The sequence below is a fragment of the Colossoma macropomum genome, unplaced genomic scaffold (assembly GCF_904425465.1).
Source record: "Colossoma macropomum unplaced genomic scaffold, Colossoma_macropomum, whole genome shotgun sequence".
NCBI classification, from domain to species: domain Eukaryota; kingdom Metazoa; phylum Chordata; class Actinopteri; order Characiformes; family Serrasalmidae; genus Colossoma; species Colossoma macropomum.
The window spans coordinates 12,148,962-12,176,004 of record NW_023494795.1 but is presented as its reverse complement, the minus strand read 5'-3'; the positions used below and the strand labels follow the sequence as shown (position 1 = coordinate 12,176,004).

Here is a 27,043-nt window from a genome sequence, read left to right as displayed (position 1 = left end):
TAAGTATGTCCTTAAATGCAATTCTCATAAACTTAAGAAGTTCTTAAATATTCTCTTAAGATATTCCTAATTATTTTCTTAAGATTTGCTCTATGCTACTTTACCATGTATATTAAAAATATGAGATACGTTTTGTATTTGTGTTATAACTGTTATTTCCGTTATTTAGTTTCTCTCACTCAGAGGAGAAAATTGAGGAAAAATATCAAACATAGCATTTAAAAAATTAGGGAATAGCCAACAGGAAAAAAATCTTCCATGGAAAATATGATAACTGTGGGGGGATGGACGAGGATGGGCAGGAGTAGCAGATGCAGTGTCCATGATAAATTTAGATTACTTACTTTGTCAACTGTTACAGCCTAAAACAAGAGTGAGGCTGTCATAAGGTTAGGAAAACATTTAAGGGCATAATATTTTCAAGAATACCAGAGTTATTCCTAAGAAAAGAGATAAGAAAAGTACATAAGTTAGTTCTGCCTGAAAGACTCAGGAGGTGAGAGTGAAGGAGGAGATCATCATCATCATCATCATCATCATCGTCGTTAACCACTTAGTCCAGCTAGGGTCGCGGAGTGAAGGAGGACAGTTTTTTCATATCCTCAAAGGAATTTTACAATTTGAAAGATAACAATTCCGTAGAAATTAAAGAGTCTTTGACGTAGCCCCCGGGTGCCGAGACCCTCGCTGATCCTGCCAGATGGAGACGGTAGGGACAGAGCCTTCCCCCTGGACAACCAGACAGGGACCCAACTGGTGGTGGTGGAGTGGAAGGAGGGGAACGTCAAAATGTAGACACCTGCAAGCAGCAGGATGTCGAGTCGAGTCATTTTAAAGACAGATGTAGGCTGGTAGGTGTTGGTCAGGACCAAAGAATGAATGACGTAGCGTTACAGTCTTCCTGGCAGAACATTCACTTTCATATTTCTTGAAAAGTCATTTGAAGAATAACAATTTCTCATAACTTTTTTTCTTAACAATGAAGAGAATCCGGCTCCTAATAATTCAGTTGTAGCACATTATTAAATGTTGTATATTTTTTCCATTACTCACACTAGTGACTTTGTTGTCGCTACACAGTAACCAGTGCTGTCTGTCAGGTTTTATTCAGCACTTTCGGACTCAATTTCGGACAGAATTTCGTTATATTCACATCAGTTTCAGACTCAAAACATGATGATGGGTTCAGAAACAATTTTGCTGAGTCAGTTCAGGTTTGCATCGAAGCACAATGCTGTGTGTGGAGCTGGAAAAGCTGAATGTTTCTGTTACACTTTTTTAGTCTTGTGAGTAAAAAATTATAGAGTCTTATTTGTTGAAGATTCTAGAGAGAAATAACAAAAAACCAACCCTGCCTGCAAACAGCAACGCAGAATGTTGCTTTTACGGTCATGTTCATTTTTTACCAGAGCAAAGAAATGGGAGTATGGGTATTATTGTACATGATACTGAAATGAAATGTTCATGCTGTGAACATCTCCTCCTGTTTACCAGAATGTTTATAGTGTGTATGAATGTGTGCATCCCAGTAAGATACCGTTCAAGGGCTGTATGTGTGAATGGCACAAGGCCTAAACATTTCTGGTAAAGATAAACCAGTAGATCTCAGGTTTTGAGTGTGAAAGGGATACATTTATGGCGTTTAGCAGATGCTCTTATCTAGAGTGACTTGCAAAAGTCCTTTGTTGTCCAAGAGAATGTGTCCTAGCTAGCACAAATACATCCAAACAGTCCAAAGTACCCTTGAGCTCAGACACTGCCAGAAACAAGAGCCGGTGATGGTACCTAGAAAGAAAGATACAGGATTAAACATAGCATAAATGTAATACAATGCATTTGAATAAGTACTTAGATTAGTGCTCACTTAGTGCTTTACAATGAGATAGGTCCTCAGTTTGCATTTGAGGACTGTGAGGGAGTCGGCTGTTTCAGCAGCCAGTGGAAGTTCATTCCACCACCTGGGTACCAGGACAAAGAAGAGTCTCTGCATAGATTTATTCAACAAGATGGAATTGACTCCTCCCAGCTAAACTGCAAATACACACACACATAATTTTTTTCCTCCATGGTTTTGTTAACTGTATTTTATGAAAACAAAGAATGCCACAATGTAATTATCTCCTTAAAATCCCAGGCTTATTACACACTAAGGCTTATTATTCAGTAACTACAAGGACGTCAGTGTAAACTTGTTGAACTATTCTTAGGTTATAGAAGTGTGTAATAAAACTGTGGACTGGCCGGTGGGCCCAGGCCATGTAAGAGGTTAATGTCTGGTGCTCTACATGACAATCAGGCGATTTTGAGGCCAGTTCATCCCTTCTATCAATCACAGAAAGTGTCCCGATTTCAGTAAGATCTTAAACGATTACCTTGTCAGATCGTCCTGTGGTGTGGGGTTGGTATAGTCCGATCTTTACCCCTTCAATCTCCTCACAGTCCAGCCGTGGCCATCCAGATTTTGACTCGTAAATATTAAATTTGATCTGAAGTCACGTATGTTCACGAGAAATTCTGCGAAATCTTCTCTGAGAGGTGAGACCATTGGTTGGGACTTGAATTTAAACTGAAAATGTGGGCAAATCTTGTAGCATGGAGGGATCTTTGATGACTGAAAGGTGACAAAGGAGAAAAAATCTGTGAAATCTGCAGTTAGGAGTCGGGTTTCTCACTTTTTTAAAAACATTTTTACAACTTTAATAATCCTGTGCCTCTATTTTATGGCTCTATTTCACATTCAAAGACAAAACGCACTAGCCATGGACAGGTATGGCAGAATTACCTGACCAGTCATATAATTTAATTTTATTCACATTTCAGTTATTTATTTGCCAAATGCATTTCCATCATATTTTGTCACATTTCTTTTTTAGCAGCGAAAATGTTTCTATCCAAAGTGAGTAAATTTGTAAGACCTTATTCAATATTTACCGTTTCCACCAAGTCATTTTTATTGTATATGTCAAAATACATACAATGATACATGAATCGAAACCCACCTTTACTATTTCTCTCTCTCCTCTCTGTATTACCAGTGTCTGTGTTTGTTTGTTGATGCGGGATTAATCGCTTAGTGTTGCAATAAACTGACTTTTTGAGCTCACTCTGCCCTCTTTCTCACGCACTGTTCATTTTTCTGATGACCTGCTGACCTAGCATGTACATGTACAAACAAAAGCACACACACACACACACATGTATGAAGTTACAGTCATAGTCAGTGGATTAAATTTACGGAAATACAAACTGGCACAGATACACATGCTACTATACACTCACATACCACATTGTTAGAAGTATCTACCTTAGGGTGTCCAGTTAGACTTTGTAGCCCATACTCTTCATCAATGGTCAGTTTCTGACCAAAGACTCACTCTTGGCTGGATATGTTTTGAGTGGTGGACCTTAGCAATAATGAATGGGGGTACAGCAGTGGTCACCAACACTCCTAATGGAGTTTATTCCTAAATCATCCAATCCAGCCAGTCAAGGATTTCTGGAGAAGTTACTTAGCTGGACCAGATGTGGCAGATTATGGTTAGAACTAGACTCTGTAGGAAGGTAGATCTCCAGGATGAGGGTTGGTGGCCAGTACAAGGTGGTGTACAAATTGTGCATGACAATAGATGGGCTCTGTAATAGTGCACCTATATTGTGGACCCACACAAAACATTAAAAACAACCTCCTTATTTCTACGACCAGTCCATTTTATCAGCTCCACTTACCTATAGGAGTGCTTTGTAGTGCTACAGTTACAGACTGTAGTTCATCTGTTTCTCTGTATACGTTGTTAGCCCCCTTTGGTAGCCCCACAGGACCACTACAAAGCAGGTATAATTTGGGTGGTGGATCATTCTCAGCACTGCAGTGACACTGATGTGGTAGTGGCATGTTAGTGGGCAGCATCCTGTGACCACTGATGAAGGACTAGGGGATGACCATCACAAACTGTGCAGCAATTGATAAGCTACTGTCTCTGACTTTACATCTACAAGGTGGACAAGCAAGGTAGGTGTGTCAAATAGAGTGAACAGTGAGTGGAGTGGTTTAAAAACTCCAGCAGCACTGCTGTGGTTTTAATGTTATGGCTGATCAGTGTATATGGTAGATGTAGTTCATCAAGTGACCAGTGAGTGCAGAAAATGTGTGTTTTTGATAAAGTGGACAGTGAGTGTATGTAAATATTTTCAAAATTATACAATAATGATATTCATAATAGTTCCCATTCACCAAATCCATGCACTGAAACAAGAGAGATACAATATATATATAATGCAAATGACTATAAAATGCTTTTTATGCCAAACTATACAAAAGCAGGTAATTACAAAACCAAGATCAGAACTCCAGTGCTGCTGGAGTTTTAAACACTGTGTCCACTCACTTTGTCCACTCTGTTAGACATACCTACTTTGTTGGTCGACCTTGTAGATGTTAAGACAGAGACATTTGTTGCTGCACAGTTTGTGTTGGCCATCCTGTGGTCCTTTATCAGTGGTCACAGGACGCTGTTGGCTGGATATTTTTGGTTTGTGGACTATTCTCAGTCCAGCAATGTTGAAAAATGTCATTCAAAGCATGTACTACAGCACATTTAACAGCTAAACAAACTGATTTTGACTATAGACAAAGTCATAACCGTCCTGTGATAAAATGAAAACAGTCTGCCTTATCACAATTCCAATGCAAAGAGAGAACTGATATGGGTGCTGGAGCAGTGAATATTAATATATTTTTAAAAAAGCTTTTCTTTTGAACAGAGAACAAATTTAAGTCTAATTCTTACTAAAGAACAGCAATATTAATGTTTCAAAGTACACTAACCTATTGATTGTCAGCTGTTTTACCCTTAAATGCAGATCAACCAACCTCATAAAGAAATACAGCACAATAAACACATTATATTTTTACATTTCTTAAAATTTTTTGAGAGAAGGAGGCAGGCCTGAACACGATACTGTACTTGGGGCTACTGTACTATTTGGTGCTATGCTCTGGGCTTTATACCCCTCTAACTGATGCTTGGCATTGGGCATGGTGACCTTCATGTGCAGCTGCTCCAGAGAATCCCGCTTTGTTGGCGATACTTTCCTACATGCACAGTTGATGGCTTTTTCATCAATGGGTGAGTTCACTATTTAAAAGGGGTGTCTGAATACTTTTGGACATATAGAATAAGGAGATACTGGTGGTTCTTGTAGGGTTTGAGTACAGGAGTCATTAGAGTGGAGGATGAAACTAATTAACTGGTAAGTTAGTGCCTGGCAAGGTCCTGCACTGCCTGAAGTGCTCTCACTGAAGCGTACAGCACTCAGGGACAGCAAATGACAATAACATGTATTCATCATTCATACGTCATTCCTCTGTCAGCATATGACACCCTGACACACACACACCTGTTGTGTGGCCCAGCGTGAGAACATGAGACGGTGTACTGAAAGTCTAGTCAGGCAGTACAGTAACCACTTTAGGCTCAAAAGCAGGAAACTTTATAATCCCTGTAATCAAAGTACCTCTCTCTGTCTTTGCCCCCACCCCACCCCCACCCCCCCACTCTCTCTCAGTGTAATAGCTTTGGTGTGGTGTATTGGGCTCTTTGTAGTTCTAGTTTAGGTGCTCTCTTTCCACTGACATGTCAAAGCTTGCAGGTTTATGAGCTCAAACCCCATAAAGAAAACTGTAAAGGTGAGTGTGTGCTGTGGAACAACTTAACCTAACCTTTAGAAATCTCCTTTTTTGATGGAGATAAAAGCACAAACAGTTGATACCATATTTGTGTTTGTGAGCAGAGGAGGAGATATTTTATTGCGATTTGAATTTGGTGAATTCACATTTAACCCTTGTGTGGTGTTGGTGTGTTTGTTCCTCAGTGGTCTGGTGGACCCACCACATTATTGTTTTTTTTTTAAATCAATACAGCCATAACAATTTATGTAAAAATACCAGAAGTTAAAAAATATAACAAATAATAACAGATTCTGAAATCGGTTTAAATATTTCAAAGATTTTATACTTTTCACTCAAACTATTCTGCTGATAATTTAAGTTGTAATGATTTGTATTACATTAGAAAATAATGTAAAACTGAAGCACTTACACTGCTAATCTCAGACCTTTGGACATCTTTTTTATGTAATGAATATGCAATAATGTGTAATTACATATAACACTGTATCAAAACTACTTCTAAGAGCCAACTAAAGCTTATTTGATTTTTACAGGTGGCTGGTAGCTCCAGAGCAGGTTTGGGCAGTTCTCATGTTTACCTGCCTTCTTTTGTGGCTCCACCTCCTCGCATGGAGACTTCCTGTGTCAGGTGCGTGTGGGTGTGAACTGTGTAGCAGCACAGACAGAGAGAGAGAGAGAGGCTGAGCTGTGCTTTGCCCTGCCGAGACTCTTCCTGCTACAGATGTGCACTGTGGATTGTACGGATCTTCAAAATCACACACTGTGGAGAGGAAAACAGCTGACCACTGAGACAAATTCTCTCTCTCTCTCTCTCTCTCTCTCTCTCTCTCTCTCTCTCTCTCTACCTCTCTCTCTCTCTCTCTCTCTCTCTCTCTCTCTCTCTCTCTGTGGGCCGGCAGCCGACTCTATCTAGGATTACCTGTGCAGGTGAGGCACTGAGGACAGAACAGAAGTCTGAACTCACAGTAAGTTTGCTCGAGTAAAAGCTCATGGACTTTTCTCCACTGTCACTAATGTCTCTGTCCACTAATCGCTCACTTTTTAACTTTCACACTTTTTAACTTTTCACTGCGAAGCTAGAAGCAAAGGTGAACTCACATTTTCCTGTTGTTGGAACTTGCATGTTGGAGGAACCTGAAACTTGTCTACACTCTAAAAACTAGAGGTGCCAAAAAGGGTTCTCTGGAGCGATTCCATAGAAGAACTACTTTAGTTCCCTTAGAAAACCTTTCGAAGGGGAATTCCACCAATTTTTTTAAAAATTCTGAATCATAATAAACAAATAAGTTTGAAGTGGTTTTATGTAAGATAAGTGTGAGTGGTGGTCATAGTAACCAGGGATTGCGATGTCTACAATACAAAAATAGCCACTTTTTTTTTTTTTTATTGACAATGGCTGGTGAAGTTTTTATATGTAATGTTGATCGTGGTTTAAAATAGTTGTAAATCTAAAAAGTTATTTTCTTTGGGCCTTTTATTTAGCCTTGCATTGCCTTTACGAAGCTTTTAAAGGCGCTGAATGCTTTCGACTTCTCTTTCTTATCACCACCACTATGAACAAGTTAGTACAACAGAGAATTTTTTTCTAGAATGAAGCAAAACACGATGACTAACACTTTAATTCTGTAGAAATTTCGAAAATCCCCTTCACAGAACCTTTTTTGTAAGTGAGATTGAGGTGTGTGAGTGTGAAGGACATTTTAAAGAACCACCACATAATGTAAATGTTCTGTACTCATTACAGGTTTTTCCTAAACTCATATTTTCATGTACCATTCAGGAGCATTTATCTCAAAGAGTGTCCTGATATTCCTTCGCTTTCCTTAAGGTGATTACTTACAAGGTTATATTCACATATATGACAAAAAAAAAAATTGGAACTTTTCGACGTCTCATTATTGCAGTAGATCAAGGACCAAATCCTTCACTTGAATCAAAGTCAAGATACACTCAGTTCTACCTAAGTGAGAGTTTCCAGGCCTACTTTAACACTAAGAGACCTAGTTGGTTGCAATTATTAGCGCTGTTAAGGCTGTTTATCATTACATCAGTGATATTATCTGCTGTACTTGGTCTTGGAAGGACACAATATCGTCCTTAATGAAATGACAATCACTTACAGCAGATTAGAGTGGAAGCTAATTCATGTATGTGGTTGCACCGTAGGCCTCTCTGTTAACAAATCCCTGATATCTAATCCACCTCTGATCTCAAACTCAAAGCACAGAGCTGAGAGAGAGATGGGGAAATGCCAGGAGGAAGAAGGAAAGGGGAAAAGGGAAGGGGAGAGAGAGAGAGAGGTAGAGAGAGTGTGTTCTGTATGTTAGAATGCTTATATAACTGCTCCACTATACGGTTCTTTGATGTGAACTACTTATGTGGATGCAGCACCCAGGAACTCTCTCATGAATTCTAATGCTCTTCATGTCTTCTACATGTGTGTGTGTGTGTGTGTGTGTGTGTGTGTGTGTGTGTGTGTGTGTGTGTGTGTGTGTGAGAAAGCAAGCAGCCATAATACAGACCCCTTTGAAAAATTAGCTGATTATTTGAAAGATTACGTTCGCATACTTTCACGAAGCAAAGCACTTCATTAGAGGAATTTAAAGCCTCGTTCTTATGGTAGAAAAGTGTTTAATCCCTTTCTTGAATGAAAGTCAAAGTACACACAATTCTGCTCAAGACTGAGTGTGAAGGTCTACTTTAACATTAACTTGAATCTGAAAAGTAGAGGAAAAACATTTAAATCAAACACCCACAGATTTCTGTGCTTAATCTTTAACGATCCCCAGCTTCCAAACTCATCAAACAGGGGTTAGAGTGAGTTCAAGTTGCTGTTACTGTGGAAGCGAAGAGACCGGCCTGTACCTGTGTAACATGAGCAGCGTCGCCTGCAGCTAGAGCACTCACAATACCAGTTCTTCTGTTTTCAGGACCTTTTCATAATTGCAGCTGTCACAGATGTCTTTTTCCTGTGATCCTAATAAATTTTTCCATTCTTATTTTCTTTAACCATTAGCAGCCTTCGTCTTCTCATCAAGCTGCTTTCTGGACACTGATTATACATTAAAGATGTCATTGTGTTTAGTGCATCATTTCTGACAGATTACTATTTTAATTTACATTATTATAACAACTTAATGCAATCCTTTATCACTAGCTAACTCACCAGACTAGGCTAATGCTAGTGCTAATGCTAATGCTAAGACAAGATATGTGGGAAGTTGGAGCTTGGAATGATTTCATTTTCTACAAAGCAGGGAAAAAAACGTTGACATCTCCATGAAAGCATATTAATATTGTTTGTGTCAAGCTAATCAGCTAATGTTAGTGATATGATTGATAACTTGATAACACTTTATTTGGATGGTCCACTGTAGATGCTTGGTAGTTAATCATTCTGTCTTTAACGAACATTCAACTAAATATCAATGAAATGCAACTGATCTTGAAGTCGAGTGTAAAAGATTCTATTAAATCTAACCCTAAACCCAAACCTAACCTTAACTTCAACCCTAAACCTAAATCTAGTCCATAATCTAACCCTAACCATGATGTGACCATCATATATTTACCTTCTCAAAAAAGCAAACTTTACTGTCAGTGTTATATGGGTCATTCTACAGAAATGTCCACTTTTCTATCTATCCATAGGAGTCACTGGTGTCACTGGTCGTCTTTGGTGTTACACATAAGAAGATAACACTAGGGACAGTAACACCAGTGACATTTTTAATGAAAAAAAGCATTTTACAAAATGGCTGCTACACAGCATCAAACCATGTTATCAATCATAGAATATCCACTAACATAGGTAATTTAATCCTTTGGATTCTATTTTTTCACAATTACCTCAGAATAAAGTCAGTCACACCAGTGACTTCAGCTAAAAGCTTCATATGAAATCATGAGCTGAATGAGAAAATTTCTGATAACTGAAAAGACACAGTGGACTCACCATGTGCTTTTCTTCATAGATCCTCAGAAAATAGGTAAAAGGAAGTCAAGTGATGTCATCAGTGTGATTTCTATTTCAAAATAAGAGATTTTTTGTTACACAGTAACACCAGTGACACGACTCCTGGGGACCACAACTTTCATTATATATTTTATAATATTTATTTGTTTTCTTTATGCCATTTAAATCATATATTTCACAGTCATGAGTCATGTATAGATTATTGCAGTTAAAATTGCAGACAAACATGTTTTTTTTCCCTTAAAATATAGCACTCACCCTTTACACATGACCGTGGGGACGAGCACTTCTGTGGTGCTTGGAATTCTACATAATTAATTTAAAAGCCAATATTGCTACATTGATGGCTCAAGAAGGTGTAATTGTTAAAATAATTTATTGTTTTGTTTTAAACTATAAATAAACTGTAACCCTAACATGTTTTTCAAGTGTAATATATCTGTAAACGCTAGGGACTCAAAAATGGGCGTTTCAATACTGTGCCTGTGTGTTGACTGACCTAAAGGAAATGTCATTTAAAATTTGAAAACTGGTGCATATTTATTGTTGATGGCAGAAACGTGGGAAATGGGGGTGCTAAGGGTGCTGCTGCACGCCCTGATTTCAAGATTGCAAAGTTTTGAACTGTGTAATAATTTGAGTGTGGTGAAGAATCGTGTTTTAGAGTGGCATGTGTAGTTTTATAGCTTTAAAATCTGCACTAGCCCTGCTTTGTTCAAGCGAATGCCGTCTTTTCATTACAGTGAGCCAAAAACAGTTGGCCCCTTTGGGGGCATGTTGCTGAAACACACCTGGGTTGAGTTTCAAAGTGAAAAAGTCATGTAGATGCAGAGCTATAGGCTAGTTGTGAGCCCCAAAGCAGCTTAATATTGTTTTTTAATGTAAATTAGTTTTAATTTTAACCAATGTAATAATGGTGTTTTGTCACCCGCTGTATCTCCCATTTAATGGCATTCCAGGGCTGAGACTCAGTGTGAGACTGTGGGCGTGGCATAATCAGTTACTGTGCTACAAATTAACAATCTGATTGGTGGCTGCTCAGCTCATTTGCATAAAGTTTGCCTGGAATGAGGGAGCAGAGAGAGGATGTGCGTCAGCAGTTTAATGTGTCAGTTAGATGTATATATTGCCATCTCTCGCCTCATTGTAGTACTCTATGACACATTCTGTTTGATGTCAATTAGGGAACAGTAAATAAATAAAAAAAATCAATTGAAGCAGATCATTTTGCATGATGTCATCGGTCACGTCTCATATACGCTGCATACATTTCTTGTGTCCCTGGTTGACGGTGCAGGCAGCCATATTGATTTGATGTCATGTGCTGAACTCGGAGTTGAGAACATTGTCCTCCGTGTCTGTTGAGGTGCTGTTTCATTTGTTTAAATATGACAAGTTACATTACTTCTCAGAGGTCGGAAATGCCTGGGTTCCAATCTTTAGCTGAATGCAGGACAAAATATGAATAACTACACAAAAGTAGATAGCAGGTCGTATGCTTACACTGTAACAAATGAGAAATCTGCTCAACTGAAAATAATATAGTAACTGATTACATGGCTTTTCTTGACTTGACTTAACTTGAGGACACAAGAGTTCACCCAACTCAAACTTCTTCGTTGAGTCAAAAGTTCTACCAGCTACTGTTTGTAGGTCTTCATCTCAGTTAGATAAACACAAATGAATTTGCGTTCTTATACTCGGTTTCTCCACTAGCTGGCGCTCCTTCTATCTCACAGTCCCATCTGGCATATTTTCCTCTCGGGCTTCTGAATATGGACAGCTATAGTGTTGCTGGGATTCAAACTCACAACCTCCGGATGTTGGGATGACACATTAGACAGCTGCACCTGCACAATCTGAGTTGTTTCATGTGTTCCTGAGTCGTGCAGTTGACTAAGCCATCTCCCCAACAGGTGGTTGTGAGTTTGAGCCCCAGTGATGCCATAGCCATCCATGAGTGTGTGCCCTCCAATGTCTAGCAGGATTGTGTGATGGAAAGAGTCCTGGCTAGTGGGGAGGTTGTTTATAAATAAACAGGCTCATTTTATTTATCAGATTGAGATGCAGAACAAAAAAAATCAGAGAACTTTTGACTCAACTAAGTTTGAGTTGGGTGAACTCTGGTGTCCTCAAGTTGAGTGAACTCAAGAAAAGCCATGTAATCAGTTACAATATCATATTGAGTTAAGCTGACCTCTCATTTTTAACAGTGTGGTTATTTTGCTCCATGCAAGAATATGTAGCTGTGGAGCACAATATTTGGAGTACAGTAAGCAAAAAAATAGGCTTGTTTTTGTTTTGGTTTTGGTTTTTTTCTTCCAAAATGTAGTACATTACAAAACCCAGGGTTACCCGAATAAAGCATAAATCCATAAAAAATCTATTAAGCTCCAGTAATAATGTAGATGTGCTTGATTATTTTTCACTACTGCAGCAGAATACTGATGGAATCACGACCTGACCTCCACTAAAAAGGTTTTCAGGAATTGAAGTGGAAAAATAGCTAATACTTTAATCTCCAGCCTCTGAGTGGAAACTGGCTGAAAGGTAATGGAAAGTAATCAGAATACATTACTGAGATTGTGTAATCCTCCGGATTATATTACTGCACTCTTAATCAGGCAATCAGTAATCTGTAACAGAGCACATTTAGAAAGTTACCTATTCAGCCTTACTGTGTGAGCATATGTGTGTGTGTCTGTATGTGTGTGTGTTTATGTGCCTGTATTCCTGGAAAAGCTTCCATTCTGACCGTGTACGGAGCAAAAGTGTAGGGCGTGTGTCTGAGAGTGTGTCATGACTTGCTCTTCATGGAGAATACATGCTCCCCTCTCTCTCTCTCTCTCTCTCTCTTTCTCTCTCTCTCCCCTTTATTCTTTGCAGAGTGTGTTATTGTAGCCTGACGTCCAGCTCGTTAATAACTGTAATTTGCTTGGTTGCAACATTAATCATTAACATCATATTACTGTAATTATTCATCAGTCGTATGTGGTCACATGGTTCAGCAGGACACCCCAGGGCTCTTTATCATTACCCACAATTCCTTGCTTATACCTAAACTGTGGAGAGGACTGGGGCTCAGGAGAGCTGTGGAATGTTTGTTTAAATGTTCTTAGACATGCTGAAACACAGCACTCCAAAGCCAGCATGGTTACAGGAGCACTTCACCCACAATGCTAACATGGCTAACAGTAAAAGAAAGCTGGTGGGAGATCAGTTAGCATCGTCATTTATCATTTACTATCAGCACTTTGTTGAAATATAGATAGATAGTTAGATATAGACAGACAGACAGACAGATAAATAGATAGATATAGACAGACAGACAGACAGACAGATAGATATCCCTCAAAGATACAGCAGTCGTTTAAGGTCCAATCGTGAACCTTAAATAAGTTTTTTCAGGTGAAAAGTATGTATTTGTACCTTTTCATAATCTCATGTTTTAAAACAGAACAATAAAATAAAAGCCTGGAGACGAGACGGGGTGTGTGGAGTCTTTCAAAGAGAACTTTCAAAAATATAATTTCAATGGATTATGGTGCAATTATGTTCCCTGACTAAAAGTACTGAGATGTACCCTTGAGAATCTCACCCCAGTGACAAGAGGGGCACTGCTCCAGTGACAGTTTAGTACCTTTATTTCTGAGAGTGTATGGGTTATAGGAATGCAGTACACATTCTGTTTTACCAGGAAATGGAATAACAAAGCCATGTCAGAATGATCATTGCAAATGTCAAGAGCTCAGGCCTTTGATATACAGTGGACCAATGAAGAGAGTAAACAAGAGAAATAGAGGTAGAGAAGAGAAAGGAGGAAGGAGAGGTGCTGCTGGCCTGTGTCTGTAAGAGTAATGTTTGAAGTAGGAGAGCTGAGTCTTAGTCCTCTAGCTTTGATAAGCCTTTTGTGTGTGCGTGTGTTCACGTGTGTGTAGGTGCATGAGTGGGTGCCCACTAGTGTGCAAGTTCAAATACCCGAAACATCTCAAAATAGTTCCACACACGCACACGCTTGGTGAAAAGGTCACTTATTAAAAATTCGGTTTGAGAAAGGCTGACTGTGCAGAGCCACATATCAAAGTGTAATATTGTTACTGAATTACCAAGACATACCAGAGTTTATTACTGCTTGTTCACACACACGTGGCACTGCATGTGTGTGTGTCCTGATAAAACTAATACACTGAATGTAGAGATGGGTCTGTTTTGTGTTTCTTAACAAGTTGAAATAATTCATTACAGTGAAAAATACTGCGTGACGCAAACCACCGGCACTAACTGGCTGAACATGAGTCAAAAACAACCATTGTTCTGAATTGAAACCGACAAACTTTGAACAAAATTTACAGAAAAGAGAGCAAAATGTTGGAAAAGTTTTCACTTCTTTTAACTGCAGGAGCCTTTCAAATCGTTCAAATGGAGAGAGCTCAGTTTTTGTTGTTTGACTCGCATAAGGAAAACGGCAAGTTAGCCTAGCAAGTTACTCCAGTAATTCTGGAGTTAAAGTCTGAGCAAAGACTCAGAGTCAAACTTGAATTCTCACCCTTGTCTCGCTTGCCCTCCGAAATAAAATCAAATGTACTTTGGATGTAGTTCTGGCTTTCCAAGTCAAAGTCGAGCTGCAGGTTTTTCTTGATTTTATGGAGTCGAGTCTAAAGTCATCAAATGCGTAACTCAAGTGCCAGTCATATGACTTGAGTCTACAACTCTGTCCAATACTGATGCCAATATTGAAGTTTTGAGCATTGGACCACACCGATACCAATACCAATCCAATATGTCTTCCTTAAAAATGACTAAACTTTCAAAATGAGCTGCTTTTATTTGAAGCACCTCATTTAAGATGATCAAACTAGTCAAACACTCTGCAGATACTCAGGAACATGACATACATGGCATCATACAATGTGAATGTGATATTTGAGGCTAGGTTTGTTACAGGATTGGATCTCCGGCATTTTCTGCTGATTTGAGCTGCGCTCCAAAGCCGAGGCTGCATTTCTCGGCTGCTACGTCATAGCAGGCCGTTCCAAAGTGAAGCATTCTTCACTCAAAGTGATTTCAAGGACGCATCAGATGTATCCTTCCAGGCCTTCGGTTACCCACAGTTCTCTGTGCACAACTGATGTGAAGGAAAAAAAAACAGCACCACAAAAATAGTGGAAAACGAAGCCACTGGATCAGAGTTTGTTTTAAAATGTAAGTTGTTCACATCCTTGAATTCGTCTTCGTTACATTATAAAGTATAAAGTGATTGATTAATTAAAGCATTCGCCCATATATCATATATCGTCCATACATTCTATTTTATTTAAATGTATTTGTGTGTATGTAGTTTATCGTACTACATAAGAACATCTCCTCCATTTCCGTGAAGAAATGAAAAAGCAACAAACACAATGCAACGAGCTCCATTTTCTCTCACCAGTTTTGTACCGCTCTGGTGACGCCACCACCCAGCCTTGTTAGGACTGTTCCGTTTGTGTGACTAATAGTCTACTAAGGAGGAGTCTTCATAGGACAGTGCTACCAAGGACCCGCACTACCTTGGGTGCAGCCTAGGCTTTGGAATGCAGCTTTCGACCCGATACCGACCTGGTATCAGATTAGTGTCACCTGTAATGGAATGTGTTTGATACAAGTGTGTCCATCATTTCTATGACAGATTAGATCAACACAATCATATCTAAAAATAAGTACCTGAATTGTGTTAATGTAATATATTTTATTCAATTGGATTTAAATTCATTTAAATCAAGAAAGTTGAATGTAGCCTAGTTTTGTTTTTGGAAGTGTAGGTTTGTGTATCTATGCCAAGCCCTACAGCAGTGTTTTCAATTCCATTCCTCAAGAATTGCTGCACTACTGTTGTGCGTTTTGCCTGCAGTAACTCGCTTGATCCAGCTGAAAGCTCAGAACTGTGCAACACTGGGGTACTGAGTGATTAGAACTGCATTCTAAAGTAATTCTCAGTGAGATTATGATGTTGCCGAGAACAAAGTTCTGTTGTGGCGGGCACACACACACACACACACACACACACACACACACACACACACACACATCCACACATTCTCTCAGAGGGGAGTGTATATCGTGAGTGGTGTTCAGAGAGACACCCTGCAGACAAGCTTTTATGACTGTCATAACTCATAACACTCCCCTCTGGATTATGTAACACACCCACTTAACCCCCCCTCATAGTGTGTATGTATGGGTCTGTGCATGTGTGTGTATCTTTACCACATATTTCATTTGCAGGCATGAGCTGGACAGATTGTACTGCCAATGGAATCGTTTTCAAGAGCTAATCAATTTTACAGTGAAATTCTTCTAAATCCATTATTGCATAAACACTGACGTGAATAGACGTATCCATGCTCCACCCAAAATATGTTCTTAGTCATTGTTGTGACGTTAGACAAGTTTTTGATATTGCAGAAGGCACCACAAAATGTCACTAAAACTCTGCAAGAGAGTCTGTAAAAAAATCCATCCAGAATGTCTCAGTGGAGAGCTGTTAATGATAGGCCTTCAGTTTGGACCGTAGATGTATAACGTGGTCAGGAAAAACATGACCAATGTAACAATGCTATTATCTCTTAGCTCCGCTATGGGATTCTAGTACCATGTTAATGCTAAGCTAACAGTGATTTACATAAACATTTAAGTGACACTTTATTTTGAGTGGTCGTTTTAGATGAAACAAACACTCAACAAACTTTCAGTAACATGTTAAAAACATATGAGTGTTAGGATTAGGTTTTGGGTTGAGGTTAAGGTTAGGATTAGGGTCAGGGTTAGGTTTTAGGTTGAGGTTAAGATTAGGTTTAGGATCAGGTTTTGGTTCAGGTTCAGGTTAGGGTTAGGATTAGGACCAGGGTGAGGGTTAGGTTTTGGGTAAGGTTGAGAAGGTTAGGTTTTGCATAATGGAAGTAACATATTAACAACACATTTACTTAATATAATTAATGTACCAACAGAACATCTACAATGTTCAATATTCAGATGCTTCACTACTGCTACTGCACCGATATGTTGTTGATGTGTTACTGATAATCTGTTAAGAGTTTATTAAACATCTATAAATAACCACTCAAATAAAGTTTATGTAAGATTCAACACAGACATTTGAAGCTTGTAAAACATATTCCATATGCCATTTGAAGCTTGCAGTGCATATTAACATACAATTTAGCTTATATTTTGCAGTTTAAAAGTGACTTTCAGTAAACAGCCCTGGCATAAATCTGCCACTGCTTTTTTGCATTTCTTACAACTGACCAACAAACCTGGCTAGAATACAGATCATATTCAGTCAGTGACGTATCTAGGACTTCCAGACAAGCTAGAGTGATGCTTTTCTCACAAAACTGTTCCCAACCATTAAAAATTCAAAATGTGATTATTTGATTCTGCTGTCAATTTCTGATCATGTTGGTAGTTAATCTGAAGCCAAGCACCTTCAGTGTAGCTCCTGATGACCAATGGGAGAGCTCACTTGGCTTTATCCGTCTATGTACAACGAAGAAAAACATCCTGATTGGATTATTTTCTGCTGGACATTTCAAGAACCCTTTTGTTTCCAACTAAACATTAAAAATGAAAGCAGAGTATTACTACAGTACTTGCAGAGTTAATACAACAAGCATGATGAATATATTAAATAAAAATAAACTAAATGCACACGTGTTTTTATTTCACAGACATTATTAGGCCTTCTTTGGAGCCCTAGAGGGCCTTAAGGGGGTTCTTCACTGATTGACCTGTATCATGCTTTAATCATGCTAATTGCGTTAAATGTGTTAAACTTTATGCTTGGATCATGACAATCGAACGGCTCTGTTTAAATGGTCTTAATCTTAGTTAGACTAGCAGCGTTAGCTGGTATGATACACTATATGGACAAAAGTTTTAGGACACACCTCTTAATCATTGAATTTATGTGTTTCATTCAGTCCCATTGCCACAGGTGTATAAAATCAAGCACCTAGCCATGCAGTCTGCCTTCACAAACATTTGTGAAAGAAGGGGTCATTCTAAAGAGTTCACTGAATTCGAGCATGGTGCTGTAATGGGATGGGACTGTTGCAACAAGTCAGTTCACAAAATTTCTCCCCTCCTAGAAATTCCATGATCAACTGTGAGTCATATTATTGAAAAGTAGAAGTGTTCAGGAGCCACAGCAACTCAGCCATGAAGTGTCAAACCACATAAAGTTACAGAGCGGGTCATCGAGTGCTGAGGAGCATAGTGTGTAAGAGTTGCCAATGATCTGCTAACAAAAACTATGCACCAGGAAGCTTCATGGGTTTCCATGGCTGAGCAGCTGTATGCATGCCTTACAAATTACCAAACACAATGCCATCGGGTGGAGTGGTGTTAAGCACCACCACTGGACTCCGGAGCAGTGGAAACGTATTCTGTGGGTGATGAATCACACTTCTCTGTCTGGCAGTCTGATGGGCAAGTCTGGGTTTGGCGAATGCCAGAAGAACGATACACACCTGACTGCATTGTGTCAACTGTAAAGTTTGGTGGAGGAGGGATAATGATATGGGGTTGTTTTCATGCCCCTTAGTTCCAATGAAGGGAAATCTTAAAGCTTCAGCAGACCAAGAAATTTTGGACAATTACATGCTTCCAACTTTGTGGGAACATTTTGGGGAAGGCCCTTTTCTGTTCAAGCATGACTATGTCCATACAGTGTATCATGTCCATCAGTGGACTTTTGTCCATATAGTGTATCATTCCAGCTAATACTGCTAGTCTAACTAAGATATGACCATGCACAAGGCATCCACATGCACAGGTCCATAAAGGCATAGTTGGGTGAGTTTAGTGTGGAAGAACTTAACTGGCCCACACAGAGCCTTGACCTCAACCCCATCCAACACCTTTGGGATGAACTAGAATGGAGATTGCGAGCCAGGCCCTCTAGTCCATCATCAGTGTCTGACCTCACAAATGGTCTTCTGGATGAATGAGCAAAAATTTCCCCACACACTCCAACATATTGTAGAAAGCTTCCCAGAAGAGTGGAAGCTGTTACAGCTGCAAAGGTGGGACCAACTCCATATAAATCCCTATGGATTTAGAATGAGATGCCATAAAAGCTCCTGTAGGTGTAATGTGTAGGTGTCCCAAAACTTTTGTCCAAGTAGTGTATCAAACCACGTGTACATGTAAACATAGTGTCTAGTTTAACCCCTTGAAATACCAGCCTTATTACATTCAAAGGCTTATTATTCAGTAACTACAAGGACATCAATGCAAATAGGTTGAGGTTACAGAAGTGTGTAATAAGACTCCAGCAGGCCCATGGTCATGTAAGGGGTTAAAAAGCCATGGCTGCACAAAGCTAAGCAGATTGGAAACAACAACACGATGCTAATGTTAGCTTGATGACATGACAAACTACAACTACAGCGCTACACTTTCTCATTAGGTTGAATATGATTTGTGTCAGCTTTAAGCTAACCTCAGAACAGTCACTGCAGAAAGAGCATGGATAGATCAATTAATCTGTCATGGAAGCGAGGAAGCGAGTGGATATATGTGTGAGTCTTTGAACTTTATTGACTGTAAAACAAAAGACTGAGCATATCTACGAAAACAAATACAAAGACAGACAAATCGATATACAGATGTACTGGACCTGACAAATGTTCGTTAAAACACGAGGCCTTTAAATACCAAGACTAACCACAGGGGGAATGGCTAATGGTTAGACAAAAGTAGCGATGAGACAGGGTGAATCAGAGGTGTGACAAAGTAGAGACTAGGACAGTGAACACACAACATAGTAACTATCTATCCCTATGTGGACAGACAACTCCACTCTCAGAAAAAAGGTACAAATCTGTCACTGGGCCAGGTCCCCTCTTGTCACTGGGGTGGTACCCTCAAGTGTACGTCTCAGTACCTTAAGTCAGGGAACATAACTGTACCATAATCCACTGAAATTATATTTTCTAAATTGTGTTGACTCCACACACCCCGTCTCGTCTCCAGACTTTTATTATATTGTTCTGTTTTAAAACATTTGGTTATGAAAAGATACTTTTCACCTGGAAAAACCTATTTAAGGTACACATTTGAACCTTAAAACCAATGTTGTATCTTTGAGGGAACATTTACATTGTTTACCTTGATTAATGAAAAATATTGACAGAACCTTTATTTCTAACTGTGTGGTTTGTCAGCAAGTTTCAGTGATCGTGTGTGTGTTGGTGTTTCCGAGCACCTCGACTTCCATTGCACACCTCCCACCTATATATTTGCATTTCGTGCCAGCTCGCTCTCTCTGTCTCTCTCTGTTTCTCTGCTTCTCTTTTACTTCCACCCTTCTTCTTCTCTCGCCTCAGCCGGTATCATTAGATACCTGAGGTGCAGTATTGATATTTCTGTTGCTAAATGAGTACGGGAGTCGTTCAATACTTCTCTCCGTGCCAAGCTAAAATTAAAGGTTGTAAAGTGATTTAAAAAATACAAGTCATTTGTGCTGGCTCCTTCAACCAAATTGTGCCTGAGTGCCTGCAGATTAACTTTCCAGCAAAATCTTTATCGGCTCAAAGCACCAACTCTGTTTTTCCTTCTCTTGTACAGGTCCAACCCAGCAAACGTCTCCTTTCACCATTCTCCCATTCAAAGCTTGTGATCAAGCTCCACACATCCCAGTTCCCACCATCTTCAGCCAATGACTGAAGCAGAAGACGTAGGTGCCATGGCAATGGCAGCAGGTGATGCCATGATAGATGGAGAGGATGCAGCAGCTACAATGGCAACCAGTGACACCATGGAAGTAGGGAAGGATGAAGGAGGCGCCATGGCAACCATTGGTGCTGCAATTGGGTTATCCGAAGAAGCAGGTACCATGGTGATGCCAACTGCAACCGGTGGCTCAATGGAATTGTCTATTCCTGGTGCCACAGTAATGCCAGTGGGTGAAGCCACGACAATGCCAGTGGATGGTGCTATGGCAATGCCAATGGATAGTGCTATGGCAATCGATGGTGCTATGGCATTGCCAGTTGATGATGCCACAACAATACCAATAGATGGTGCCATGCCAATGCCAGTGGATGGTTTCATGGCAATGCCAGTGGATAGTGCCATAGCTATACCAGTGGATGATGCCACAGCAATGCCAGTGGATGGTGCTACAGCAATGCCAATGGATGGTGCTACGGCAATGCCAATGGATGATGCCACAGCAATGCCAAGGGATGGTGCCACAGCAATGCCAATGGATGGTGCCACAGCTTTAGAGCCCACCGCCCCTCCTGTGGATCTCTGCAAGGTCTGCGGGCAGCGGCACCTGCTGGACGAGAACCATGAGTACAACTATAAGGAAGAGGCGGACGACGAGCTCCTCTGCCACATCTGCCTGCAGCCCCTGATCCGGCCACTGGACACGCCCTGTGGCCACACCTACTGCCAGGAGTGCCTGACCAGCTTCCTTCTGGAGAGCGACTTCTGCCCGGTGGACCGTGTGCCGCTCCTGCTGCAGACCTGCCGCAAGTCCAGCCTGCTCGTGAACAAGCTGCTGGACAAGCTAATTGTAGCCTGTCCCTTTAGTGACTTCTGCTCTGACACCATGCCCAGGGGAGAGCTGCAGGGGCACCTCCAAAGCAGGTGAGTGAGCGACTGAGTGAGTGCTGCTGGAAGAGAGGGAGGGGGAGTAACAGAACTCGGTTCAGTCTGTTCAGTCATGCACACCACACTGCATACATAGATGTGGTTGTAGGGTCACTTGAAAGAGCACTTCACTCCAGCAGGACACATTGTGTAGGACCCACTAACATTGCTGCAGGGCAAGCGCTCAGTCTCTATGGCAGATTTAAGATGTAGAATTAATCATAGAAATACACAGTAGATGAGGGATGACAGTGGAATGAAGAGTGACTGTTGAAGGTGATGATGAAGAGAAACAAGACGGTCAGGAGCTGCTTGGTTTTAGTGCTGACAAATGTGTTACTGGTGATTATAGCGCCTAATAAAGATCTACATGATATTGAATTGAAGGCTATTAACCTCAATTATGTCTATACCTTGAATTACTGCTTCATATTTTTGTTTAATTATTTCTCACTCAAAGCTCATTGAGACAAGCAGAGAAACTCTGTCAAAAGTATAGAATTAATATGTCCATTTGATACCGCATTTGTGTTTGTAAGCAGAATAGGAAATACTTTATTATGATTTGGATTTGATGATGTGTTATTAATGTGTACAGTCTTCTTGACGAAATATAATTATCACAGATTTATATTTTTGACATATTTTTGTCAAGTTTTGACATCTGAACAAGCAAAACATGAAAGTACAAACTTATACTTATCAGTACAAAACATAAATCAAATGTCAATGTAATGATTATGTAACATTTAATTAATATTATGTAATTACATGTTAATAACTATGTAACACAGCAAAACAACAATAATAACTCTAGACTTCTGAGAATTCATTAGTAATAATTCATGTTTTCCCCACTGTTACTTAGTTACTGTTATAGACTCTTTATCCTCCTCCAATATTTCTGGGAGCTGGATGCTGACTACTTCTCTCTCTCTTGCTCTGTGCTCCTTCTCTCCAGTGTTTAAAGGCTAGCGGACTCCTTTCACCCGCTCTCTTGCTGTGTTAGCATCGTTAGCCCGCTCCCTGCCCCGAGGCTTCGTTTGAAATTAATTGCGTTTTTGTTTCGCACGCTAATGGAAACTTTCCCCTCACTTTAAATTCCACTTACAGAAACATAATCAACCTGCCCTCTTCTCCACCCAAGCGGATCCCCCTCTGTGCTTTTGCTCCCTCCACAACCCCCCACCACTCCCTCCTTCCCCCGCTCCTTCCATCCATCCACCTTTTCCTCTATTTTCGACATCTTGTTTGGGCTTTCCGCCTCACTTCTGTTCTCTGTTTCTCTCTTCTCTTCCTCTGTTTGCTGGTGGTGGGCCACATCCCGATGGTTCTTGGGGATCAAGGGTCACTCACTAAGATGCCTTTCAGAAGTGCAAATGGATGAGCAAGGCCAAGGGACCACAGCCTGAAGAAGTGAGCTGGAAAGGTCATGTCTGTAAGAATGGGCGGGCTTGCTTTCCCTTGTTTTCTTCTGTGAAAATCGTGCAGTTATCACATCCTCAGTCCTTCTTTCTGGAAACATCCCACTCGTTATGATACAATGTCAGTAGGCAGGTTGCAAGTCATGGAATATTACGCAACATGTTTTCAGTGTTTGGAAAGGTTTGACTATGTAGACATTAGAAGCAGAAATGGTCAGTACATTTTAATATTTGACAAATATTAGCAGTGGGGAACCCTCAGAGCTTCTAGACCTGAAAGATGTACATATTGAAATGCCAGATGGAAAACTGTCCAATCAGTTTTTTCTCTTCATGGCATCTAAGTACACACAGCCAAGCAAGCTTTCCCACTGGTGAAGCTTTCAGAAGTTGGACTGAAGGCCTGTTGTGTCAGATTAAACAACATAATTAGGCAGTAACAGAGGAATCAACCATTTATGTCTTGATTTACAATGGGTGGAACCAGTCTTGCAACAAAAACCAGAACAATGGAACAATGGAACAACTGACTGGAAACAGCAGGAGATCTTCACTAGTGATCTTTCCTGAAAGATTCATTGTAAAACTTCTACATACAAAGTAGATTAAATATTAATGTCTGTTAGTGTGATTTTGATAAAATATACATATAAGTCTTTTTTCCTAGCTGTGTTTAACCCCTTAAATGGCCAGGGTCCGCCAGTGGACTCAAAGTTTTATTACGCTTTCTTTAACCTAAGAATAGCTCAACCAGTTTGCTGTCCCTGATGTTACTAAGTAATAAGTCTAAGTATGTAATAAGCAGCACTGTTAACATGTTTTGCCACAGAAGTAAGATGTCAGCAAATGAGGACACCTGGACTAAGAATGACATGAGAACCTTTCTGAGTTTCATTTAATATAACATATATTTATTGAGAAATTTCAGTTATGGTTAATTGTGTTAAACAGGCAATTAGCTGAAATATAAGAATTTTAAGAATCTGCCCATTAATCACTTCTCTTTATTGTCAGTGAAGCCAAATTTTGATACACATGAAATTCTTGGTTAAAAAGTGTCAACAACTAAGTATATGGCTTTATTACATAAAGCATTTTTGTAAGTTTAGCTTTTTTAGAGTTTTGACGGAAATAAATGTAAGCAAAGTTTACTAGTTTTGAACTTAGTAAAAATCTGAGGTAGTGAATACAGCAGCCTATGCTATTGTGCTGTTGTTGTTTTTTGGATGGATGTGATGGATGGCAGGCGTGTTGGAAGTGACGCAACACACCGTGAATGCATGGTAGAACACGTACAATCCACTGATATGATGACTGCTTGTGGATGCTTTGATGCGTGTCCTTTGTTTTGTCCTCCGTGCTGTGACTTGTTGTGGCCTGCTCTTCGTGACTCTGGGTATGTTCATAGTTGTTTAGAGGGATTGGAGGATTTGTCCAAGAGCAGATTACACTTGAAATCAAGCACTGGACGCAAACTTTATATTATGAAACAGAATTAGAGAATAGTCTGGCATGCTAAGACATAGCTGACCTTTTATTGTGTGTGAGAGAAGGTCTTTTCTTTTCGTATGTATATGACGCATCAATCCTGAATGCGAGGTATTGTAATTAAGTTCCGCTGTTTATGTGGTTATGTGAGTCGCTATTATTTTTCTAGTGCATAAATGAGATTGTGAGTGTCCTCAAGCACAGTAAAGGACTGCCATATAACTCTGTGATGTGTTTCCATCTGGCTGACCACGAGTCCAGATTGAACAGCAGTTGCACTCATGGAGTGCGTGTGGGTGGGTGTTGGGCTGAAGCCCACAATGAAGGGCTGAAGATGAATCATTGTGTGTGCTGATTCTGTACGATCCCACATGGACACTTGGCTGTAATCCAGGTTTGTTTAGTGTGCAGATGACTGACAGAGGGTGGAGAATCAGCCACTGACACTAGCTAGCATCAATAGACTAGCATCAATACAGTCAGTTCAAAGGCCTGCACTAATAGCTGTGTGGTTACGTGTGGGTATGGGCAGGAGTGTTGACAGTTGGTAATGCTGTTTTTATTGCTACTAGATTCCCTGTTTACTTACTTCCACGCTAGCCCCCCAACCTCCCCCAACACACACATACACGCACACACACACACACGCACACACACACACACACACACACACACACACATAAAACCCATCCACTTAGACCTGATATTTAATTTACTCATGAAACATTCATTTCATCTGAAAGCAACAGAAGGAGAAGAGAGGAGAGCGAAAGATGAAATGAGTAGAAGAGAAGAGAAGAGAAGAGAAGAGAAGAGAAGAGAAGAGAAGAGAAGAGAAGAGATATATGAGAAAACAGCAAAAAAATTAATGAAGACAGACGAGAAGAGAGCAAAAGATGAGATCATGGAACAGGAGAGCAAGAGAAAAAAATGAGAAGAGAAGAGAAGAGAAGAGAAGAGAAGAGAAGAGAAGAGATGTGATGAAAAAAGAGCAAAAGATTAGAGAAGAGAAGACGTAAGGGCGTAAACAGGGGCGTAAAATTTGTAAGGGTACAGATGAGGAATAAATAGCTGAAGTAGTTGAAGAAAAGGATAGAAGGAGAGACAGAATCAGATTTTTGGTTTATAAAGGTCTTTTAAAGCAGTGCAGGTACAGTGAACAGGACCCGGAGATACAGGCTTATGAAAGAGTGATGAAAGAGACAGTAGAAAACATCTCATACTGTATTGTGATTCTGCTAGCTGCAGTCGTGTGTGTGTGTGTGTGTGTGTGTGTGTGTGTGTGTGTGTGTGTGTGTGTGGGTGTGTGTGTGTCTGTGTTCGTGTTATTTATGTGCTGTAAATGTAACCATAGGCTAAATGTTAGGCTAAGCTGCTGCTGCACTTCAAAGAGGCCTTGGATGAAACATACAGTGAGAGAGAGAGAGAGAGAGAGAGAGAAAGGTCAGATGAATGGATGAAAAGGTTCTGTGAGGGTTCAGGCTGAAGGACACACACTCCACTAGGACAGTGTTGCGATCCTCACTCTAAACACTCAGCATCTCCGCATGAGACAAACACATCATCACTGCTGCAGTGCTCATCTGCCTATAGGTTACCAGCTTATCTGTCTGTCTCACTGCCTTTACATTCAACATTCACAGTCCATTTTGTTCATTCTGTGATATTTACTGCAAAGTACATTTACACATCAACACATTATTATCTGTGTAACTGATTGTAATTGTGGTGACTCAAGTAGCAGCAGATCCTCATGAGAAGCAACTGAGTAAACAACAGCGACTGTTTATGTTATTTGAGAGATGAAAGGGAGAGATGTAGAAGAGAAAGAGAAAGAGAGAGAGAGAGAGAGAGAGACCTTTTCAGAAACCTAACACACACTGACAAACTGCAGCTTAACACACACAAATTATTGTTGTTATTGATATAAGAATGATTATTGTTAGCTTTATTAACAACAGCAGCAGCAATAATAACAATAATAATAATAATAATAATAATAATTATTATTATTATTATTGTTGTTGTTGCTGCTGTTGTAGTTGTTGTTTGTTATTGTTGATGATGATGATGATGTGGTTGATGTTATCACTCTTGTTGTTGTTGTTAATGATGATGCTTTTGTTATTATTATTATTATTATTATTATTATTATTATGGAATATTTTATTTTTAATTTAGATATTTCTGTCATTCACTCTTCTTTTGTCAATTCATAAAAACAAACATTTTCTATGGAATCAATCAAACATTCTCTCTCTCTCTTTCTCTCTCTCTCTCTCTGTCCAACCCTGTCTTCAACTGTTCTTATTGTCTCCCATGTCTCATTATGTGTCTACGTGTGTGTGTGTGTGTGTGTGTGTGTACTGCCATTGCTGCTCGGGGGGCTTAATGGTCCCACCCTCTAACCTATTCCCCCACCCCCCCACCCCCCAACTAAACACAAACACACACTCGACCCCTTCACAGCTGAATGGACTGTGTCATGTGTAGGCGAATGGGGGGGTGTGCTACACACACACAAACTCTTTCATCCAGGCGGGGGATAATGACAGTTACTCGGACCACCCCCCATCCCCACGCTGAGATGGTTCAGTCCGACTCTCTGTGGAGCGTGCTGCAGTATAAGTCAGAAGCTGCGCTGCCACACACACACAAACACTCCAACACAGCACACTCCGTCTCTCTCTCACTCACACACACACGGCGGGCAGTACGAGTGCAAATCCTCTTACTCTTGGACGATGCCCAGGCCAGATTAGACTGCATCGCATCCCAGCCGAGAACTAACGCGCTCTCTTTCTCTCTCTCTTCTTTCGCCTC

At 40.1% G+C, this 27,043-nt stretch overlaps 1 protein-coding gene and 1 long non-coding RNA gene across 4 annotated transcripts in view; one reads left to right on the top strand and one right to left on the bottom strand.

Moving 5' to 3' along the window:
- Positions 1-1,577: 1,577 nt before the first annotated feature.
- On the bottom strand, positions 1,578-27,043 carry LOC118815390. Its single transcript, XR_005007803.1, has 4 exons — positions 26,956-27,043; positions 2,373-2,611; positions 1,865-2,031; positions 1,578-1,785 (listed from the first exon to the last, which is right to left on the bottom strand). It is a non-coding gene; the product is annotated as an uncharacterized LOC118815390 (long non-coding RNA).
- Positions 6,307-27,043, top strand: part of lnx1 (ligand of numb-protein X 1) — a 79,093-nt gene continuing 58,356 nt past the window's right edge. For 2 of the 3 annotated variants that reach the window (XM_036581480.1, XM_036581478.1), the window contains exons 1-2: positions 6,307-6,654; positions 20,277-21,305. In XM_036581480.1, coding sequence (XP_036437373.1) covers positions 20,368-21,305 — 938 coding nt within the window. In that variant the 5' untranslated portion in view covers positions 6,307-6,654; positions 20,277-20,367. The remainder of the gene's footprint in view (positions 6,655-20,276; positions 21,306-27,043) is intronic. The other variant, XM_036581479.1, reaches the window with a different exon arrangement.